Below are 23,567 nucleotides of genomic sequence, written 5' to 3' on the forward strand. Positions count from 1 at the left end.
CTATTGTCAGGGAAACGGGGAACATGCTTTGTAAAAAGGATAGGTAGAATAGGACCAGGGTATGTCTGCCAGGGGCAAAGGTTGATGACGTTGTAGAGCGGATATCATCTTTTAAGGGCACAAAAGGTGATATAGTTGTACACGTTGGCACTAATGATATTAAGAGTAGGAGACCGGCGGAATTACTTAGCAAGTACAGGTCACTGTTGAAAAAAAGCCGTGAATTAGGGTTGAACTTGAAAGTGTCTGCAATTCTGCCCAGACACGATAGGAGGGAGTATATGATGAGAGCCTTGTCGATCAATTCGGCCCTGGAGGGATTGTGCAAGGCTCAAGGGGTAGAATTTTTTTCAGCCTGGACTGTACTTGTTAACAGGAGAGATTGCTTCTACAGGGATGGGATACACTTAAATAGAAAGGGTGCAAGAATTTTTTCTGATGCTGTCGAGGCAGTGTTAGGTGGGTCGGAAAACTGCTAGTTGGGGGGGATACAAGGACTAATAGATTAACAGTAGCCACTGGCAGAGGTGGAAGTGATTCTTGCACTGCTTCTATTCAAATGAGCAGAAGTCTGAAAAACAAGATGCAGGATATTTCAGAGACTGCTGGTAGTCATTGCGTTACAAGTAAACACATGGGTTGTGTTAGGGTAGCTAAGAATAGAAACAGGTGCATGTATACCTGCGTGTACACCAATGCTAGGAGTTTGGTAAATAAATTTGATGAATTTGAGGTATTGCTCAAAATATCAAAGGCAGATATTGTTGGGATATCAGAGACGTGGTGTCACACAGATATAAGTAATACGGAACTGGAATTTGGGGAATACAATGTATATAGAAAGGATAGACAGGACAGGAGGGGAGGAGGGGTTATGCTATTAATTAAGAAACACATAAAGTCAAAGGAAGTGAAGCCAGTTGACATCGATGGACAGGGCAGTGTCGAGTCAGTTTGGTGTGACATAAGCATAGGGAAATCAAAATTGAGAGTAGGAGTGTGCTATAGGCCTAATGACTCTGATGAGTATAATAATATATTGTACAGGGAAATAGAGTGGGCCAGTAAATCAGAGAGTCTTATAATGGGGGATTTTAATTTCCCAGATATTGACTGGAATTTGTGGGTTGGTCACTCGCACACTAGCAAGGCTTTTGTGGATTTATTGGATGATTGTTTTCTACATCAGCATGTTCGTGAGGCAACAAGAGGGAGCAATACTCTTGATCTGATTATCAGTAGTGATTCTTCATGCATTAAGAACCTGCAGATAAATGAACCACTAGGTGGCAGTGATCACAGTGTGTTGAAGTGGGATTTACTCAAGGAGGTAACTACCATCAGAGGTAAAGGGAAGGGTTTTTGTTTTCGTAAAGGCGACTATGATGGTCTGAGACAGTATTTAAATTCTATACAGTGGGACCAACTGATGATGTTACCAACAGCAAACTCAAAATGGGAAGCATTCAAGGAACTAATCTTGGTGGCTACCAGGCTTTACATACCAACTAAGAAATATTGTTCAAGGTTTAGGCCTAAATGGTTGTCAGATGGACTAATGAGACATGTGGCAGAGAAGAAAAATGCATGGGATACATACAAATTAATGGGTGACATGGAAGCCTATGATAGATATAAGTTGGTCTGTAACCAAGTCACAAAGGAGATTAGGCAGGCAAAGGCAGACTACGAAAAATGCTTGGCAAAGGATGCAAAGAAAAACAGAAAGGAGTTCTTTACATACTTGAACTCGAGAAGGAAAGGGATGAATCAGATTGGTCCACTGGATATTGATGGTTCAACAGTTGAGGATCCTGCTCAGGTGGCTAACAATCTAAACGAGTATTTTGCATCTACATTCACGCATGAGGAGTTATTCAGGAAGGAGAATGATGTAGGTAAAGTAAACATTGGCAGTGAGCTGGATGATTTTGTAATAACTGAGAGGAAAGTGGAGGAGAGATTGTTGAGGATAAACATAAAAAAGGCACCTGGGGTGGATAGGATCTATCCAGTTATATTAAAGGAGGCAGCAAAGGAAGTATGCAAACCCCTAGCCATAATTATGAGAGCTTCTTTGGACTCAGGGGAGGTACCCATAGACTGGAGATGTGCAAATGTAACCCCAATTCACAAAGGAGGATCAAAGGCTGACACAAGTAATTATAGACCTGTTAGTTTAACTTCTGTTCCAGGTAAATTAATGGAGGCACTGGTTAAAGAAGCACTGCAGGATCATCTAGACAAGAATTCAGTTATAGCTCAGACGCAGCATGGTTTTGTTAAGGGCAGGTCTTGCCTGACCAATTTGATTGGATACTATGATGTAGTCACAAAAGAACTGGATGCAGGGAATAACTTTGATATTATATATTTGGATCTTAGAAAGGCTTTTGATACTGTTGCACATGGAAGACTGCTGCACAAATTGGAGCAGTGTGGCATTGGAGTCAAATTGCTGCTATGGATAAGGGGATGGTTGAGTGGCAGAAGGCAGAGAGTGGTAATCAATGGACACTGCTCAACGTGGACTAATGTTATTAGTGGAGTTCCTCAAGGTTCAGTGTTGGGTCCATTGTTGTTTTCGGTGTTTATGAATGATATTGATGATGGGATATCAAGTTTAATGTCTAAGTTTGCAGATGATACAAAGGTTGGCAGGGTCGTTAAGGACACTACTGACGCTATGCTGCTGCAACAGGATCTGGAAAGGTTGAACAGATGGGCTGAGAGGTGGCAAATGAAGTTTAACATTGACAAATGTAAAGTACTACATATGGGTAACAGTAACCCCAGAGCAATGTATCATCTCTGCGGTACTACACTGACAGTGGTGGAGAATGAAAAGGACCTGGGGGTAATTGTGCAGGCAGATATGAAGTTCTCTGAGCAGTGCAGACAAGCTGCAAGAGTAGCTCATGGTGTCTTGTCAATGATATACAGGAATTTTTCTAGCAGGGATAAGGAGGTGATTATTCCCTTGTATAAGGCAATGGTTAGGCCACATCTTGAGTACTGTATACAGGTCTGGAGGCCTCATTTCAAGAAGGATGTAGAGCTGCTGGAACGGGTACAGAGAAGGGCAACAAGATTAGTAAATGGAACAAAGGGTTGCTCTTACGAAGAAAGGCTTAAGTTTTGCAAATTACAGAGTCTGGAGACTAGGCACCGGCGAGGTGATCTGATAGAGGTGTATAAGGCTTTGAATGGTTTGAGCATGCTCAATGCCAATGGGATTCTTCATCTTTCTCAGAATAATCACCTCAGAGGGCATAAATTCAAATTGAGGAAGGACGGATGTCGGATAGATGTGCGGAAATTTGCCTTTGGCCAGCGGGTGGTTGGTTGGTGGAACCGACTTCCATCACTTGTTGTTGAAGTTGATAGCCTAAACAAATTTAAAGCTCAACTGGACAGGTATTTCGAACGAACGGAGGGGTGAAATGGGAGAGGGTTTTTTTTTTTTTTTTTTTGGCTGATGCTGAATAAGCTTGCTTTCTTGCATCATATGCCTCTACTAATGCTAATGCTAATGTACTCCCCCAAGTTCCAATTCTGCATTGCTTATATCTGTGTGACACCATGTCCCTGATATCCCAAGAATATCTGCCTTTGATGCCATCATCAGCACTTAAAATTCATCAAATTTATTTACTATACTTCTACCATTGTACATACAAGTATACATGCACCTGTCTTTACTCTTAGTTACCCTAACACAGCCCATGTATTTACTTGTTCCCTGATGACTCCCAGTAGCTCTTGAAACCCCCAACAATTGCTCTCTAGGCTGGTACTCATTACAGTAGAAGCAGTGCAAGAATCACTTTCGCCTCTGCCTGCATCTACTTTTAATCGGCTCCTCTGTAGCCAGGTGAAAAGGAGCAGCAGCGGTAGCACACGATTCTTGATTAGACCGGGGTTCGAGCCCGTCACCACCAAATACGGAGGATGCGGAAAGGTCAGGGAATGACCACCGCATATCCCGGAGCAATATGGCCTTAGTAGCTAATGCTCCTAAAAACCAAATAACAACAACTTTTAATCTTTTTGTTTGTGAATTCCCCCAACCTAGCAGTTTTCCAACCCACCTAACGCTGCCTGAATAGCATCAGCAAATATTCTTGCACCCTTTCTATTTAAGTGAATCCCATCCCTGTAGAAGCAGTCTCTGTTAATAAGCACAGACCACGCTGAAAACAATTCTACCCCTTGATCCTTTCACAATATCTAAAGAGCCAAATCGATTGACAAGGCTCTCATCATATACTCCCTCCTATCGTGTCTGGGCAGAATTGCAGACACTCATATCCCTAACTTGCAAATTTTTCTCAGCATTGACCTGTAGTTGTTAAGTAAATCTGCAGCTCTCTTATTCTTAAGGTCATTAGTGCAATCGTGTACAACAATATCACCTTTTGTGCCCTTAAAAGATGATATCTGCCCTATAACGTCATCAGCTTTCACCCCTGGCAGACATACTCTGGTCCTATTCCACCTATCCTTTTTGCATAATATATTCCCCGTCTCCCTGACAGTAGAGTCACCAACAATAACTAGTTCCTGTGGGACCAGAGCGTTTTGCCTTGGAGATTGCTGCTGTGTTGCCTGATGATCAAGTGCAAGCTGTGGCACTGATGTTGGGAGCTGAGAGCTTGATGGGTCCCCTAATTACGTCCTTCGAAGGCATCTACCCTGTCCTTCACGCTCTCATAAAGGCCCATAACAATGCTGAGTTGGCATCTAACCTCTTCACACTGCTTACATTGAGCACACACACACACACATCCCCCTTGGCAACATCATGTCCCATCCCAGAAAGTCTGCAAGCATTTAACAATCACCCCATTCGGTTCTTCCCTGAGCCACAGCACACGCGCTACTTTGTGCATCTTGCTTTGCTGCTCTAGTCTGGGGCATGATTTGCATTTAAATATGATTTTACTAAGAATGAAAATTAATAAGGTTAATAAATTTAATTGATTAATTTACTATACAATACTATACTAAGCTAATGTAGTAATGCGCATTCCACTATATAGTTTTACTTTATACCTTACCTATCAAATTCGAGATATACGTTATCAAGTTAACCTATACTATAATGGTCACAATGCTAAAATAGTTATATCCTTATTTAATACAAAAGATATAAGCCCAAAAAGTGATTAAAACTGTCAAAATACTTATTTACTACAATTAAAACCCTACTATTCTTCTGCACTATTGATTATGCTGTGATATTCCAGTCAAAACACCAATACAATGTTGGTAATAGTAGCAAGTTACAAAGTCATTAGCTAAATTTTAAAAAATACGCTAACAAACTCTGCTAAACATATTTAATCTAATCTATTTGTAAAACACAAATTAATACGTTAACTAATCAAAATGCCCAAAAGGTGATTAAACCTTTCAAAATATGGTGGATTCTGATTATTTGGGCCACCAGTTAATTGGGGCAGCCGTTTATTTGGAGCAAATCTTAAAAAACAGAACCCCAATCAAGAAAATAGGCAGGGTTTACTTCACTTAATTGGGACAATATGCCATTTAATCGGGGCAGGAGACCACAGCACTGGAGATTACCCTACGATTGTCTCGGACCAAACCATGTGGTTCAGTCAGATTTCTGAAGGTCACAACCATAAAACAATTAGCAGTCACCTGTTTATTGGGCTTTTCTTTTAGTGCAATCTATCATAAATGGATAGTAAACTCGATCTTATTGAATTTTCGATAATACTGACAGCTGGAATTCTGTGGGTTATCATGGTGAAATGTGTTTACACTTCCATGGAATCTTCAGTCATAAAAAAATCAATTTTCAGAATCTTCTCTTCATTCCTATTTTTAAAGCTTCGTAACTTGTTACTCTATTCTCACTTGTGCGTATTGTTACTTTCAATTTGTGTGTGCCATGTTCTTTGTTATTGATTGCTTATCTTTTTACTGTTTTAAATTTTAACCCCCACCCACAAATGCCAGTGAACAGAAATGTCTACTAGTTAGTATGTACATATTACAGTATGTATTAATTATTCCGATTATCACGTATATTCTTCTGATTTTCACATATCATTTAATTTTTTAATTGGTAAAGTAATAAAGGGTAAATTTGTGCTTAATATATCTTTACTTTTATAGCCTGTGGATAATATTCCTCCTATTTTTGCTAATTAGGATCGCTGTTTAATAGAATTAAAATTCAATTCACAAACGTGATCACAATGACCGGCACGTACTACACATCGTATAGTGAACTGTACTGTACTATGGTGACTCCATCATAACGTGATTTGATTATACAGTTAACCAATTGTAAAGCGGGGGGTCCGTTGTATTTTTAACTTTTTTTACGTGAAACTTCGGATATTTGGGACAGCCGCTTAATCGGGCCAAAATGCGCTATTTTGGATATTTGGGTCGATTATTTATTACAATTTAAACCCTGCTATTCTTCTGAGCTACTGGTTATGCTACAATATTCCCGCCAAAAACACTGCTATGATAGCATTAGGAGTAGTGGCTGACAATATTAGCAGCAGCAATTTCTAAATGCGAAGCATTCAAGGAATTAATCTTGGAAGCTACTAGGCTTTTCGTACCAATTAAGAAATATTGTTCAAGGGGTAAATGGATGTTAGATGAATTAATGAGACATGTGGCAGAGAAGAAAAATGCATGGGATACATATAAATTAATAGGTGACGTGGAAACCTATGATAGATATAAGCTTGTTTGTAATCAAGTTACAAAGGAGGTTAGGCAGGAAAAGGCAGATTTCGAGAAATCTTTGGCAAAGATTGCAAAGAAAAACAATAGAGTTTTTTACTTATGTAAACTCTAGAAGAAAGGGGATGAATCTGATTGGTCCACTTGATATTGATGGTTTGACTGTTGACTATCTTGCTCAGGTAACTGACAAACTGATTGAGTACTTTGCATCTATATTCACACATGAGGAATTCTGTATGGAAGTGGAGGACAAGAAGCTTATTAAACTCAAATGGGAAGCTAAATGATTTTGTTATAACTGAGAGCAAAGTGGAGGAGAAATTGTTGAGGTATACAAAAAGGATAGGTGGAACAGCACCAGGATATGTCAAGCTGGGGCCAAAAGTTGATGACTTGTAGAACGGATATCATCTTTTTAGGGCACAAAGGGTGATATTTTTGTACACATTGGCACTGATAACTTTAAAAGTAAGAGATCTGCAGGTTTAATTAACAAGTACAGGTCAATGTTGGAAAAAAGTCACTAGTTAGGGTTAAATTTGAAAGTGTCTGCAATTCTGCCCAGACACGATAGGAGGGAGTATATTATGAGAGCCTTGTCGATCAATTTGGCCCTGAAGAGATTGTGCAAGGCTCATGGGGTCGAATTTTTTTCAGTATGGTCTGTGCTTCCTAACAGGAGAGACTGCTTCTTCAGGGATGGGACACTTAAATAGAAAGGGTGCAAGAATATTTGCTGATGCTATCGAGGCATTGTTAAGTGGGTCGGAAAACTGCTAACTTGGGGGAATTCGCAGACTAAAAGATTAACAGTAGCCACAGGCAGAGGCGAAAGTGATTTTTGCACTGCTTCTATTGAAATAAGCAGCAGCCTGGAGAGCAGGTTGCTGGGGATTTCAAGGACTACTGGGAGTCATCATGGAACAAGTAAATACATGGGATTCTCATTAGCATTAGTAGAGGCACATGATGCAAGAAAGCAAGCTTATATAGCATCAGCCAAAAAAAAAAAAAAAACCTTCCCATTTCACTGATCCATTCGTTCCAAATGTTTTAGGATGTGTCCTAACTAAGAGTAAGAACAGGTGCATGTATACTTGCATGTGCACCAATGCTAGAAGTACAGGCAGTTCTCGCTTTACGAGTTTTTCTTTCCAAGTATCAACAAAATTGAAAATATGAACATTAATTGCAAAAAATGAATGTTAAACATTCATAAATACCGCATGCATAGCTATACAATACAGTGTACCCCACTTTAGGATATTAATCAGTTCCATAGACACCATCGTATCATTAAAATATCGTAATGTGAACCCAATAACACATTGTTTTTTGGTAATTCATTTCAAGATCTCGGAAGTTGAAATTTCACTGTATAACTAAGCTATTTATCTCTCTAAAAGGCCATATAAAAGGTCGTGAGCGTGGTTTGTAAATTGTATTAGTTACCAATTCAAATCATTAAAATACACTACACCTTCATCATTATCATATGTTCCGTTATAAGAATCAATTTTAAACGCCTTTATGATATTTTTCTAAAGCACATTTCTGGAGGTCACAATAATAAAACAATAAAAACAATTTGCACTTTCCGGTTTATTGGGCTTTTCTGTTACTGCAAGCAATTATAAATAGGTAGTAAACTCGATTTTCTTGCATTTGCTAAAATATTGATAACTGGAATTGTGTGGTTTTTTAGATTATTATGGTGAAATGTGTTTCCCCTTTACTGAAATCTTCAATCGTATAAAAAATATAAATAAATTTTCAGAATCTTCTCTTCATTCCTTTTTTTTTAAGCTTCGTAAACTTGTTACTCCATGTGAAACGTGTTAGTTGCAATTTGTTGTGCCGTTAAAAAATGCTTATGCATGCAATCGTGAAATTTATAATTAAAAGAGAATGTTATCTTGGAAACAAATGCCTCTTGAAACATTTCTGAAGAAGACGACTCCTTCTGCAACAAACCAACGAGTGCCGAGCCAATAATAAGTGATCAACGAGTGTGTATTTAGTCGATGATGATGAAGAATAAACATTTTTTAACATTTGTAAGTCGTAAATAATTTCTCTATTATTATAATTTGCTTGATTTTACAGGCTGTGTTTTCATTTCTTTCAATAAATCAATCGTTGTTTAAACATAAACTAATTAGCTAACTAATTTCACTGTTGAGAACGTAACCCCTGTTTTTAACCTTATGTCTATGGGAAATAAATTCCCGCTTTACGAGCGTGTGCTAGGAACGAATTAACTCGTAAAGTTGAGAACTCCCTGTATAGTAAATTAAGTTGATGAATCTGAAGTGCTGGTCAAAATAACAAAGACAAATATTGTTTGTGTATCAGAGACAATGTGTCACACAGATATAAGCAGCGTAGAGTTGGAATTTGGGGAGTACAATGTGTACAGAAAGGATAGATAGGGTAGGAAGGGAGGAGGGGTTATGCTGTTAGTTAAGTAACACATAAAATCGAAGGCAGTGCATCCAGTTTACATTGCTATGGAGTGCAATGTTGAGTCAGTTTGGTGTAAATAAGCACTGGGAAAGGGAATCAGTGTAGGAGTGTGTTATGGGCATAATGTCTATAACAAACAGTTGTGCAGAGAAACAGAGTGGGCTAGTAAATTGGAATGTCTTGTAATGGGGGATTTTTAACACTCCAGATATTGACTGGAACTTGTGGGTTGGTCACTTGCACATTAGCAAGATTTTGTGGATTTACTGGAGGATTGTTTTGTACAGTAACATGTTCGAGGGGCAACCAGAAGGAGTAATACTCTTGATCTGATTATCAGCGCTGATTATTCATGCATTAAGAATTTGCAGATAAAGGAACCACTAGTGACAGTGATCACAGTGTACTGATATGAAATCACTTAAAGATGTAATTACCATCAATGGTAAAGGGAAGGTTTTTTTGCTCTCGTAAAGGTGACTACAGTGGTCTCAGGCAGTTTTTAAATTCCATACAGTGGGATCAGCTGATGATGTTAAAAGTGACAAATTCTAAATGGGAAGCCTTCAAGAAATTATCTTGGAAGCTACTAAGCTTTTCATACCAACTAAGAAATACTGTTCAAGATTTAGACCTAAATGGATGTCAGATGAACTAATGAGGCTTGTGGCAAAAAAAATGCAAAGTACTGCATATGGGTACAGTAATCCAAGGGAGATATAACAACTGTGTGGTACAACGCTCAGGGAAGTGGAGAATGAAAAAGATCTGGGGGTAATTGTGCAGTCAGATATGAAGTTCTCTGACAATGCAGACCGGCTTCCAGAGCAAGTCATGAAGTATGTTGATATATGGGAATTTTTCTTGCAGAGACAAGGAGGTGATTATCATTGTATAAAGCAATGGTCAGGCCACACCTTGAGTACTGTGTACAGGTCTGGAGGCCTCATTTTAGGAAGGATGTAGAGTTGCTAGAACGAGTACAAAGAATGGTAACAAGATTGGTGAGAGAAACAAAGGGATGCTCTTACCAAGAAAAGTAAATTCTACAAGTTGCAATATCTGAAGACTAGGATCTGCGAGGGGTTCTGATTAAGGAGTATAAGGCCTTGAATGGTTTGAGCCTGTTTAATGCTGATGGGATTTTCCCACTTGCTCAGATTACTAACCTGAAAGGGCATAGATTCAAATTGAGGATAGACAGTTGCAGAATAGATGTGCAGACATTTGCCTTTAGTCAGTGAGTAGTTGATTGCTGGAACAGACGTCCATCTGCTGTTATGGAAGTTTATAGTTTAAATAAATTTAAGGCTGAACTAGACAAACATTTGAGGTGATTGGATGTATAAAATGGGAAGGGTTTTTTTTTTGGCTGATGCTGTATAAGTTTGCTTTCCTGCATTATATGCCTCAACTAATGCTAAAGTTAAACATAAGAAAGTCACCTGGGATTAATGGTATCTATCCTGTAATATTATAGGAGGCAGCAAAGAAGTAAATCCTGACAGCACCATTTCAAGGCTAGTTGGCCTATCATCAATGGGCAGATAGGTATCCCAGTGTTGCAATCATGCCAAACCAGTTGTGAAATATAATTCCACAATATAATTCCTCCCACAAATGGGTGGTGGTATCCCCCAAGAATAAGTAACAATAGTCTTCTTTATTGGTAAAGCATTATTTATTCAAGGTAGTGCAATACATGATAACTTGTTGTGAAGGAGTAGTCACAATATTGTGATACAATTAAATTGATGCCATTTATACTACTTTCGTAGATTATTCCATTCCGGATAAATATATGGCGATATTTCACTGCTATTTTTATATTATATTACCAATTCCTAACTTAGCCTTGTTGCATTTATTTTATTAGTATTACTACTGTGTACATGGCATCTCTCATATTGTGGAATTATACTTCACAACTGGGTTGGCATGATTGCAACACCAGGGTACCTACCTGCCCACAGATGATAGGCCAACTAGCCTTTAAATGGCGCCGTCTGGGTGGTGGTATCCCCCCCCAAGAATAAGTAACAACAGTCTTCTTTATTGGTGAAGCATTACTTATTCGAGGTAGTGCAAAACTACCTCGAATAAGTAATGAAAACGTTTTTCCATACGAAAGTAGTGAAAAACTACTTTCATAGTTTTTGCCATTACAGATAAATATATGGTGATATTTTACTACTATTTTTATAGTATATACTATGCTCTATAATATTCAAACACAGTATTCAATCAGATTGGTCAGACAAGATCACCATGTAACAAATCCATGCTGAGACAGCAGTATAACTACCCTCGTGTTTGTATGGTACTGCATTACTTCCTTAACTGGTAGCTCCATTATTTTCCCTATAATAGAAATTAAAAAAAACTAATAGGCCTGTAATTACTCATGTCACCCTTTTGACTCCCTTTGTGAACTGGGAAAACATTTACACATCTCCAGTTCACAGGGACTTCCCTTGAATACAAGAATGCTCGTATATAATTGGCTAAAGGCTTTGCTTACCTGCTTTGCTGCTTCCCACATTGTAACTTGAGGGAAGCAGCAAAGCCTGATGCTATCAAGGCAGTGTTAGGTGGGTCGGAAAACTGATAGCTTGGGGGATACAAGGACTAATAGTTTAACAGTAGCCGTAGGCAGAGGTGAAGGTGATTCTTGCACAACTTCTATTAGAATAAGTAGCGACCTGGAGCGAGGGGTGTTGGGGGTTTCAGGGATGGATGGCAGTCATCCTGAAATAGGTGGGTATATGGGATCTGTTAGGGTAACTAGGAATAGGAATAGGAGCATGTATGCTTGCATGTATACCAATGCTAGAAGTATAGTAAATAAATTTGATGAATTTGAAGTGTTGGTCAAGACATCAAAGGCAGATATTGTTGGGATAGCAGAGACGTGGTGTCACACAGATATTCGGAATGCAGAATTGGAATTTGGGGAGTACAATGTGTAAAGAAAGGACAGAAGGGATAGGAATGGAGGAGGTGTTATGCTGTTAATTACGAAAAACATAAAATCAAAAGAAGTGCACCCAGTTGATATAGATGAACAGTGCACTGTTGAGTCAGTTTGGTGTGACATAAGCACTGCGAAATCAAAAATAAGAGTCGGAGTGTGTTATAGGCCTAATGACTCGAATGAGTACAATGAACAATTATACAGAGAAATAGAGTGGGCCAGTAAATCAGAATGTCTTATAATGGGGGATTTTAACTTCCCAGATATTGACTGGAACTTGTGGATTGGTTACTCACACATTAGTCAGACTTTTGTGGATTTATTGGATGATTGTTTTCTGCAGCAGCATGTTCGAGAGGCAACCAGAGAGAGTAATACCCTTGATCTGGTTATCAGCAGTGATCATTCGTGTATTAAGAATTTGCAGATAAAGGAACCACTAGGTGGCAGTGATCAATTGTACTGATGTGGGATTTACTTAAAGATATAATTACCATCAGGGGTAAAGGAAAGGGGTTTTGCTTCCGTAAAGGTTAGTACAATGGTCTCAGAAAGTTTTTAAATTCTGTACAGTGGCATAAACTGACGATGCTACCAACAGTAAATTCTAAGTGGGAAGCATTCAAGGAATTAATCGTGGATGCTACTAAAAGTTTCATACCTATTAAGAAATATTGTTCAAGATTTAGGCCTAAATGGTTATCAAATGAACTAATGAGACTTGTAACAGAGAAGAAAAATGCATGGGATGCATATAAATTATCAAGCGACTCAGAAGCCTATGGCAGATATAAGCCAGTCTGTAATCAGGTCACAAAGGAGGTTAGGCAGGCGAAGGCAGATCACGAGAAATCCTTGGCAAAAGATGCTAAGAAAAACAGCAAAGATTTCTTTACTTATATAAACTCTAAAAGGAAGGGGATGAATCTGATTGGTCCACTTGACATCGATTGTTCGACTGTTGATGATTCTGGTCAGATAGCAAACAAACCGAATGAGTATTCTGCATCTACATTCACACATGAGGAATTATTAAGGTTTGAAAATGGCAGAAGGTTATCAAATTGTAGCAGGATACTTAAATCATTTTGTAATAACTGAGAGCAAAGTGGTGGAGAAATTGTTGAAGTTAAACATAAGAAAAGCACCTGGGGTGGATGGGATCTATCCAGTTATATTAAAGGAGGCGGCAAAGGAACTAAGCAAACCCTTAGCCATAATTATGAGAGCATCCTTGGACTCAGGGGAGCTTCCCACGCACTGGAGATGTGCAAATTTATCCCCAATTCACAAAGGGGGATCGAAGGGTTACATGAGTAATTACAGACCAGTTAGATTAACTTCTGTTCCGGGTAAAATAATGGAGTCACTGGTTAAAGATGCATTGCAGGATCATCTAGACAAGACTGCAGCTGAGGGAAAATCTTGTCTGACAAATTTGATAGGTTATTATGATGTGGTTACAAAGGAACTGGATGCAAAAAATAATTTTGATATCATATATTTGGATTTCAGGAAAGCTTTTGACACTATTGCGCATGAAAGACTATTGTACAAATTGGAGCAGAATAGTATTAAGGGTAAGTTGTTACAATGGATAAAAGGATGGTTAAGTGGGAGAAGACAGAGGGTGGTAATCAATGGGTGCTGCTCTTCGTGGACTAATGTTATTAGTGGAGTCCCACAGGGTTCGGTGTTGGGTCCACTGTTGTTTTGTATTTTTATCAGTGATATTGATGAAGGTATATCAGGCTTAATGTCGAAGTTTGCAGATGATACAAAGGTTGGCAGGGTTGTTAATGACAGTAATGGCAGTGTGCTACTGCAACAGGATCTAGATAATTTGGGCAGATGCGCTAAGAAGTGGCAACTGAAGTTTAACCTTGACAAATGCAAAGTACTGCATATGGGTAGAAGTAATCCCAGAGAAACGTACCAACTGTGTGTGGTACTACACTTAAGGTGGTAGAAAATGAAAAAGACCTGGGAGTAATTGTGCAGGCAGATATGAAGTTTTCTGAGCAATGCAGACAGGCTGCCAGGGCAGGTCATGGGGTTTTGTCAATGATATATAGGAATTTTGCTAGCAGGGAAAAGGAGGTGATTATCCCTCTGTATAAGGCAATGGTCAGGCCACGCCTTGAGTACTGCTTACAGGTCTGGAGGCCTCATTTTAGGAAGGATGTAGATTTACTTGAGCGTGTACAGAGAAGGGCAACAAGATTGGTGAGGGGAATGAAGGGATCCTCTTACCAAGAGAGGCTTAATTTCTGCAAATTGCAGTGGCTGGAGACTAGGCACCTGCACGGTGATCTGATTGAGGTGTATAAGACCTTGAATGGGTTGAGCACGCTGAATTCTGATGGGATCCTTCCACTTGTTCAGATTACGAACCTAAGGGGGCATAAATTCAAATTAAGAAAAGACATGTAGAATAGATGTACGGAAATTTGCCTTTAGCCAGCGGGTGGTTAATTGCTGGAACAAACTTCCATCTGTCGTTGTGGAAGTTGATAGGTTGAATAAATTTAAGGAGGAACTGGACAGGCACTTGGAGGGAATGGTGTGATTTTTTTTTTTTTTTTTTTTGGCTGATGCTGCATAAGCTCATACACATGCTTTCTTGCATCACATGCCACTACTACTACCCCTAGTGCCATTTTTATCTATAACTTCAGCAATTTCTCTTCCACTTTCTTCTTGGTTTAATCTTTTAATTTCTTTTTAGAATTTGGTAAACTTCTGACATTTCCTATTCCTAAAATATATCTCCTGTGCGATGTTACATAAGTAAAGAAGTATTTTCTACTTTTTCTTTTCTTTGCATTCATAGCTTTAGACTTCTCATAACCTGCCTTAGGTTGCCTAACCTCTGTGACCTGTTTGGAATTTATATTTACTGTATGCTGCTATATTACCTTATAATTTATATGCATCCTATGCATTTTACTTCTTCTAATTTATCACCGTATAATTTATATGCATCCTATGCATTTTATTTCTTGGCCACAAGTGTCTTTAGTACATCTAACGTCCATTTAGGTCTAATTTAGGCCTTGAACCCTATCACTTGGTTGATTTAAAAAGCCTAGCAACTTCTACGACTACTTTCCTGAATGCTTCCCATTTAGAATTTGCTTTTAGTAACATCAACAGTTTGTTCCACTGCACAGAATTTAAAAACTGTCTGAGACCATTGTAGTCATCCTTATGAAAGCAAAATCCCTTCACTTTGTCCTTGACTGTAGTTACATCTTTATGTAAATTCGTCATCAGTACACTGTGATCAATACCCCCATTGGGTCTTTTATATGCAGATTCCTATTGCATGAAGAACCACTGCTAATAACCATATCAAGTGTATTGCCCTCTCTTGTTGCCTTTCCAAACATGCTGCTGCTGCTGTAGAAAACTGCCATCCAATATATCTGCTATAGCCTTGCTAGTATGTGTGACCAGCCCACAAGGTCTAGTCAATATCTGGAAAGTTAACATCCCCTATTATATGACAATCTGATTTCCTGGCCCAGTCTGTTTCTCTATATATAGAAACTCCCCCACTTACGTAAGGGTTGCATTCTGTGGAACGCTACATAAGTCAGAATTTCCCCCATGCTTGTGCAGAACTTGCAACTGTGCTCGCTGAATTGATTGAATCAAAAAAGAAATGTTTGACAAACATGTAAATAGAATTATTTATTGTATTTATTAAATTTTTTATCTCATGCGCAAGAAAAATTACAAAAGCGTGCAATTTAAAAAAATTTATAAAATTACAAAAAAAGAGAGGAGACAGCCACAACATCAGTAAGTTTTACCTCTCGAGCATCGTTGCCAGAATCAACGTCTTCAGCTGATAAGTACACCACTGCGGAAGTTGAGGGCTGTGGAGATTTAGAAGGGGTCGGCTGCTCAAACTTACAAAAGAATATATTAATGGATGACTGGATGGTGGCTTTTTTCTTTTCATCGTAGATTTCTTTGTAGCAAGCAAGCAAGCATATCATTCACCCCTCTGTTAACTTTTAAGAATTGTTCGCTTATTTTTGGAAGAAAATATGCTAATCGAGCATATTTTCTTCCATGCGTCATTTAAACAACTTTTCAGAAGCAAGGGGCACTCGCTTCTGAATCTGATTTTCCATCCACATTATTAACAGCTGTTCCATCTTCGATATAGCACCTGAACGCTGTTTTGTATTCACCGTTGATCTTAAGTGCGTTGATCCTTTGACATGTTCTTTTATACGCACACTATCCTTTAAAGTAGTATTCACTGTTGAAGCAGCGAGACCTAATTCCCTTGCAATAAATGACAAACTTTGTCCTGCTTGTACTTCTTAATCATTTTCATCTTCATTTCTAAATCAATTTTGTTTCATTTCCTGGCACTACCACCATTTGCACTTTTCGTTGATCGCTTTCCCTTCACCATTGTAATACTTAACTAGGAATGAAGAGAAGTTTCTGAAAATTTGTTTTTTATATGATTGATGATTTCAGTGATGGGACCACTTCGCCATAATAACATAAAAAATCACACAATTGCAGTTATTGGTATTATCGCAAATGCAATAAGATCGAGTTTACTGCCCATCTATAATTAGATGCACTAACAGAAAAGCCCAAAAAACCGGAAAGTGCAAATTGATTTTATTGTTTTATAGTCATGACCTCCAGAAACGTGCTTTAGAAAAATATCACAACGGCATTCAAAATTCATTCTTATAATGGGAACATATGATAACGATGAAAGGGTAGTGCAATTTCCATTACAAATATGACCTTTTAGAGAGATAAATAGCTTAGTAATATAGTGAAATTTTCAACTTCAAAGACGTGGAACAAATTACAAAAAAAACACAAAAAAAAAACGTGTTATTCGTTCACATTGCGATATTTTCACAATACCTTCATTTATTCCTATGGGATGCAAAATACGTTTCCATGATTTTTTTAAGTTTGCACCGGCTGGCAAAAACTTACATAAAGTCAAATTTCCGTAAGTCGAGTATTACGTAAGTCAGGGAGTTCCTGTAGTTGTTCATTATACTCATCTCATACTTTAGGCCTGTAACACACCGATACTCTAATTTTCATTTTCCAATGCTTATGTCGCAGCATATTGAATCAACATTGTATTTTCTCCTGTGTCAATTGGTTGCAATTCCTTATATTTAATATGCTTCTTAATTAAGAGCAAAACCCATCCGCCCCCCCCCCCCTCCTGTGCTTTCTGTGTATATTGTACTCTCCATATTCAAATTCTATTCACTTATGTCTGAGTGACATGTCCCCAATTGCCCTACAATGTCTGCATTTGATGACTAATCGAGTACTTCAGGTTCATCAAATTCATTTACTATGCACCTAGTATTAGTGTACCAGTACATGCACCTGTTCTCTATTTTTAGTTATCCTAACATAGTCTTGTATTTGCTTGTTCCATAAGGACTCTCAGCAGTCCTTGAAATCCTCAACACCTTGCTTTGCAGGATGCTGCATATTCCAATAGAAGCAGTACAAGAATCATTTACACCTCTGCCTGTGTCTGTTGTTAATGTGTTTGTGCATCCCTCTCGCTAGTAGTTCACACTGCCACGATAATATCAGCAAGTTTTCTTGCACCTCTTCTGTTTAAGTATATGCATCCTTATGAAAACAGTCTCTCCTGTTAACAAGCACAGACCATGCTGGAAAAAATTCTACCCAATGAGTGTTGCAGAGTCTCTCCATGGCAGAATTGATTGACAAGGCTTTCATCATGTGCTCCCTCCTGTCATGTCTTGTAAGAATTGCAAACATTTTCAAATTTAATCCCAACTTGTGACTTTTTCAACGTTGCCCTGTGCTTGTTAAGGAAATCCTCAGATCTCCTACCCTTAATATCATTAGTGCCAGTGTATACAACTATATCACCTTTCATGCCCTTAAAGGATGACGTCTACTTTCCAGCATCATCAGTTTTTGCCTCTGATAGATATACCACCTATCCACTTTTGCACAATATATATTTCCTATTTCCCGGATAATAGCGTCACCGACAATAACCATCTCCTGTGGAAACAGCTCATTCTGCCTTGGGGATTACCCCTGTGTTGCCTGATGCAAGAGTGTAAGCTGTGGCATTGAGGTGGGCAGCTGAGAGTTTGATGGGTCTCCCATTTTAAATTCCTTCGAGGGCATTCGCCTTGTTTTTCAAGCTCTTATAAACATCCATCAGAATTCTGAGTTTGCACTTAATTTCCTCACACCCTTTGCACCAAAACACACAAAGACATCTCCCTTTGGCTGTTCAGTATCTCTTTCCAGATAGTCCACAAACATCAAGCAAGTAGTGCATTTTGTAAGGCCATGATTTGTAGGAGAACTGCTCCCTTCAGTTCCCTTCTAAGCCATAGCAGTCCTGCTACTTTGAGTCCTTTGCTTTTCTTCTCTAGTTTGAACTATGATTTTAATTTAAATTCAGTTTAATTTAAGAATACTTCACTAAACTAATATATCCTTAAATGTAACAATAGATATTACACTAGTAAGTTTATGTCATATGTATTAACACTATACTATTATGTTCATAGTTAAAATGTAATATCTTACTAGTTAATGAAATTTCTTAACTAAAAACAAAAAAAATTACCAACCTACGTGATTAGAATTTCTGAGCTACTTATTTATAATAATTAAAACATTACAATTCCACTACCATGCATTACATGTTTTTAGTCATAAGGTACAATATTTGCACCAAATCACTGATATAAATTCTGTATGAATATTAAGTCATAACATACAAAATCTTTAGCTAAATTTAAAAATAATCTAACAAACATGACTAAGATTATTAAAATTATTTACTGAACACAATTGAATATGTTAATTAAGTGAAAAAAAAAAACCAAAAAACTATTTCAAAAAAACATATTCATTTCCAAGAGCTCAGAAATTCTTCTTCTTCACAGTTTATAGCATTAAACTCACTCCAACTTGAGCTGGCTTCAAGAATGGTCAGTAAAGTGACTATGTTTTAATGCAGCAAAATGCAAGGTCTTATACTTCCAGAATAGCAGTCCCAAAATAACATATACACTTGGTGGGATTGAATTAAAAACAGTAGAAAAGAATGGGATCTTGGAGTTATGATATGGGCAGATATGAATTTCTTTGAGTAACGCAAACACGCAGCCTGGAAAGCCTGTTGTTCCCTATTAATGATTTATCAAACAATAGCCTATAGAGATAGAGGTCATAATCCCGTATAAGGCAATTTTAAGACACATTTGGAATTCTGTGTCCAAGTATGGAGACCTCATCTAAAAAAAATACATTGAGTTTCTTGAAAGGGTCCAAAGATGGCAACTTGTGAGTTGCCATCTTTGGACCCTTTGAGCAAAGTACAACCCTATGAGGAAAGACCTCAGTTATCTGGCTACAGAGCTTGGCAATCAGCCATCTTAGAAGCAACCTGAACAAGGTGTACAAGGGTCTGAGAGGAGAAAGCAAAATGAATGAGGGTGAAATTTTCTCTGTTATAAATGATATCAGAACTAGGGAGTCATAAATTCAAATTGTGGTGGACAAAATTTAGTCTGGATTGTCTAAAGTTTTCTTTTAGCCAGTAAGTTGTTGGAACAAGTTGCTCCAACAGTTGAGGTTGACAGTTTGAAGGAATTCAGAGGTCAAGTAGACAGTTACTTATGTGAGGAGAGAAGAGCATAATTTGACTATTTTCTTATCTACTTTTTACTGTTTTTTTTTTTTTTTTTTTTTGTTTGTTTTTGGCCAGTGTAGCAAAAGCCTGTGACTTTAATTTTACTATATAGCTAATACTGATACTATATCTACTCTTTCTTTTAAAATTAAAACTGTGCTGCAACATTTTTTAACATTACACTACTAAACTGCACAGCTATAAACATGTTATAGTATTTGGCTCCTTTATGAAACATTGAAACTAAAACCGTACAAAGAAACCACAAGACATCACTTTAATTGATATTACATGTATACATTCCTTGCTACTAGTAACTGTAATAGAAATGTACCCTAAATGGCTTCAGTTCTGCAAATTGCTGTCTGGAGACTGGGCACCTATAAAGAGATTTAATTAAGATGTTTAAGGCTTTGAATGGATTGGTAAGCTCAATATCTTTGATCCACTTGATGTTATCCTTCCTCTTGCTCAGACTACACACATGAGGGGACATAAATTCAATTCAAGGAAGGATGTTTGCAGGATAAGTGTGCAGAAATTTGCTTTCAGCCAGTTGTTGGACCGGTGTTGTAGAAGTGGATTGTTTGAATAAATTCAAACAATCTCCTACAACACAACACCTATTTTTAAATCCCACTTCTAGAGGGATGGACAGGTGATATGGAGTGTTGGCAATTTTTTTTTGACTGATGCCATATAAGATTGCATTCTTGCATCATTTGCTAATACTAATGTTAAAAATTAGTAATTGGTTTTGGTTTTTATGTGAGCATTGCCACAATTGGAATTTCAGTATTTTGAGTATTTTGCTAGTAGAAATTCACAGTTTCAAAAGATTATTTTTAAAGCATATAGTATTGCTGTTTATATTTTTGTGTTACGGTATCATTATTTGTTGATGATAAAAAAGAAGAGAGAAATCTGTTTAATTAGCCCACATGAAAATAATTAGTTGACTAAGTAGATTTTAAAAAAACATAAATCTTTCAAAAAATGCACAAAATAAATTAGCTGACAACAAAAATGCTTGCTTAACACAAGTGAGATTAGCTTTGGAAGGGCTGAATACATGGCTTGTGTTTTATGGTAGACATAATTGGGGCTTATAAGAGGAACTTAGCAAAGGACTGATAAAAATCCTGTTAACAGAGGATGATACTTAATAGAGGGCCACTTAATGCAATTTTCATTTTGTCTTTTGATTTATGCTAATAAACATGTGGTCAGCACGTGTTTTTTTGTTTATTACTGGTTGATATTACCTTAAAATGGTATTACCATATAGATTTTAAAAAAAAACATAATTTAGTAATATTTTTGAATAATTAGGGACACTTCTCATTAGCATTCATTTCTAAGTGATTCAGATAAACATCTCTAAGATTATTGATAAATTTGTTTTTTATATCGTTCTAATTTGCATATATTTTTTTTTTATTGTATTTCGAGGTCTGAAAACTTAAAATATTGTTATTTTGAAACTGGTGATATTTATGAATTATTTCTAATATGTTTTCAAATTAATACAATAAAATCTTGTTCTTTTGACTACATAATATACTGTATTATTATATTTTATTTCAGTGGCATGTTTAAATCACTTAATAGCGTAGAGTGCTGTAGAATTTTGGAGCCTCTACTGCTGCAAAATTCTCTCTGCTAAGAAAAATCCTCTCTGATCTTTATTCACCAGCAGATTTCAACATCGTACCCTTTATTAACCAGAAGGACATTGCTTATAACCCCGTTCCCCTCTGAAAAATGGTTGTTTGTTAACCGTCTGCATCCTATCCTTCTGTGATTCCACCCATAACCCCTATACACTCTAGCTTATATGGTAACTTTTCACTACATGTGGAACCTTTTTTTCTTAGCTCACTGGCTGGATATTTTTAGGAGAATGTATCATGTTTAGTCAAAAAATGTCTTTCTACGTTAATTTTTTTTATTGTTTGAAAGTTTTTCACATATTAAACACAATGGAAGTCCTGTAGTATTTGCCAAAAATGCATAAGACTCAGTCTATTCCTTCTTAAATTCTCAGTTTTCTTGCTCAGTCTTTCTCTTTTGAGTTGCCATTTTAAAAATGATAGCAATTTTAATGTAATCTTGTTTAATACCACGTTACCACGTAAAAAGTCAAGTGATGTATAATATGAATTCACATACCTATCACAAACACTATGTACACACGGATATTATTTTGTTCCTGTTTTAACTATTTTATATTCGCCACTGCCACAAGGATTAATCTTCAACACCTTGCAGATGTATGTTCTGCTCACAATGCGCAGGCAAACTAAACTGAGAAAGTGCTTGCGCTGAAACTAATGATATACTCACGTCATCGCCCATGCCCACTGTGCACCATGCTTGTCGTACATGTGGGCTAAAAGTTAGAGCCATAGTTACATGTTCAAAGAGTCGCAGTTTGCCAACCCCTGCTCTAAGCCTTACCTTGAGCAGAGACTCCATTTTCATGTATTAAAAGAATTCTTTAAAATTCATTCATTAAAAGAATATAGAAGTCTTTGGTCCTTGTCTCCTGTAATAATTTTTATTGTCCTGCTAGACATGTGATGCACTATTTGTTTAAGCCTGATTTTGTTTCTATATGTTGCTTATGAAACTGGTATTAGAGGGTTACAAGACTGTTTAACAGATATAAATTAGATCTATATATGTGTGACTAGTTCTATATTTAAAAAACAATGTCATCTCTGGGCTGTAATTATTTTTATGCTTCCTATTATAACTGTACTTATTAAAAGTATTCCTTATTGCTCATATTGTAATTTTTTTATTGTTCTCATTGAAAATATTTTAGTATATCGTACTATTAATTATCTAGGTCTATTTGTTATTCTGACTTAGCCTTTAGGAATGAACTGCATCATTTTGATTTCTTATATCTTTAAAGATTTATACTTTGTTTTATTCTGCTGATATATTAAGTGAATTATGTCAGTTGTTAAAATAATAAATAAATTAAGTAAAAACATACATTACCAGGCATATAGAACTGCAAGTTCTATAGCCTTGTACCATATTTCTCTGTTTCCAGTGAAGAGCAATCTGTGCAATAATATTAGAAAGCAGCATTAGGTGGATCAGAATAAAATGCTCTTTCTTATAACATGTAGTGTGATGGTAGTTGAATGTGATCATTTACATATAACTGCCATCTTGAAGGAGTTCATTGATACCTTACAAAGAAAATTTAAATAACATATTTTTTTGAAATTGCTTTAAAAAAACTAATAAACAAATCTGATTCATTGGCATAAGGAGGCACATCATAGTTTTATTTCTTACAGGTAGCAGAACTGCACGCATCTTTGGAACAGGAACGGTCCAAAGTGCACGCACTACAAACAGACCTCAAAAAATACCAGGTAAATTTATTTATATATATATGCCTTTGTATTTTCTTGAAAATTGCAAAGGATTTATGTTTTTAAAATTAATGCCTGCAATACGAACTTTCGGTAAATATTAGATAAAATGATGACTGTAAACATTGTGTATAAACAGGTAAACATTTCATGTCAAATTTTCAAGTAAACATCAATTGAAGTGACACCTAATGCCTTGGTGGAAAACATTGGTTGTGTCTCGTTAGTAAAGCTAAAAAAGGAGAAGAAAATTTGTTTTTTCTATATTATAAAATTGGAATGT

General features: G+C 37.0%; 1 protein-coding gene across 2 annotated transcripts in view; it reads left to right on the forward strand.

The window, feature by feature from the left end:
- Window positions 1–23,567, forward strand: part of LOC150089395 (G kinase-anchoring protein 1-like) — a 199,828-nt gene that overhangs the window by 164,669 nt on the left and 11,592 nt on the right. For both annotated transcript variants that reach the window (XM_090368564.1, XM_090368565.1), the window contains one exon: window positions 23,207–23,284. In XM_090368564.1, the coding sequence (XP_090224690.1) occupies window positions 23,207–23,284 (78 nt within the window). The remainder of the gene's footprint in view (window positions 1–23,206; window positions 23,285–23,567) is intronic.

Source organism: Mastigoproctus giganteus, chromosome 2 (assembly GCF_048544385.1).
Source record: "Mastigoproctus giganteus isolate SK-2022 chromosome 2, ASM4854438v1, whole genome shotgun sequence".
Taxonomy (NCBI): Eukaryota; Metazoa; Arthropoda; class Arachnida; order Uropygi; family Thelyphonidae; genus Mastigoproctus; species Mastigoproctus giganteus.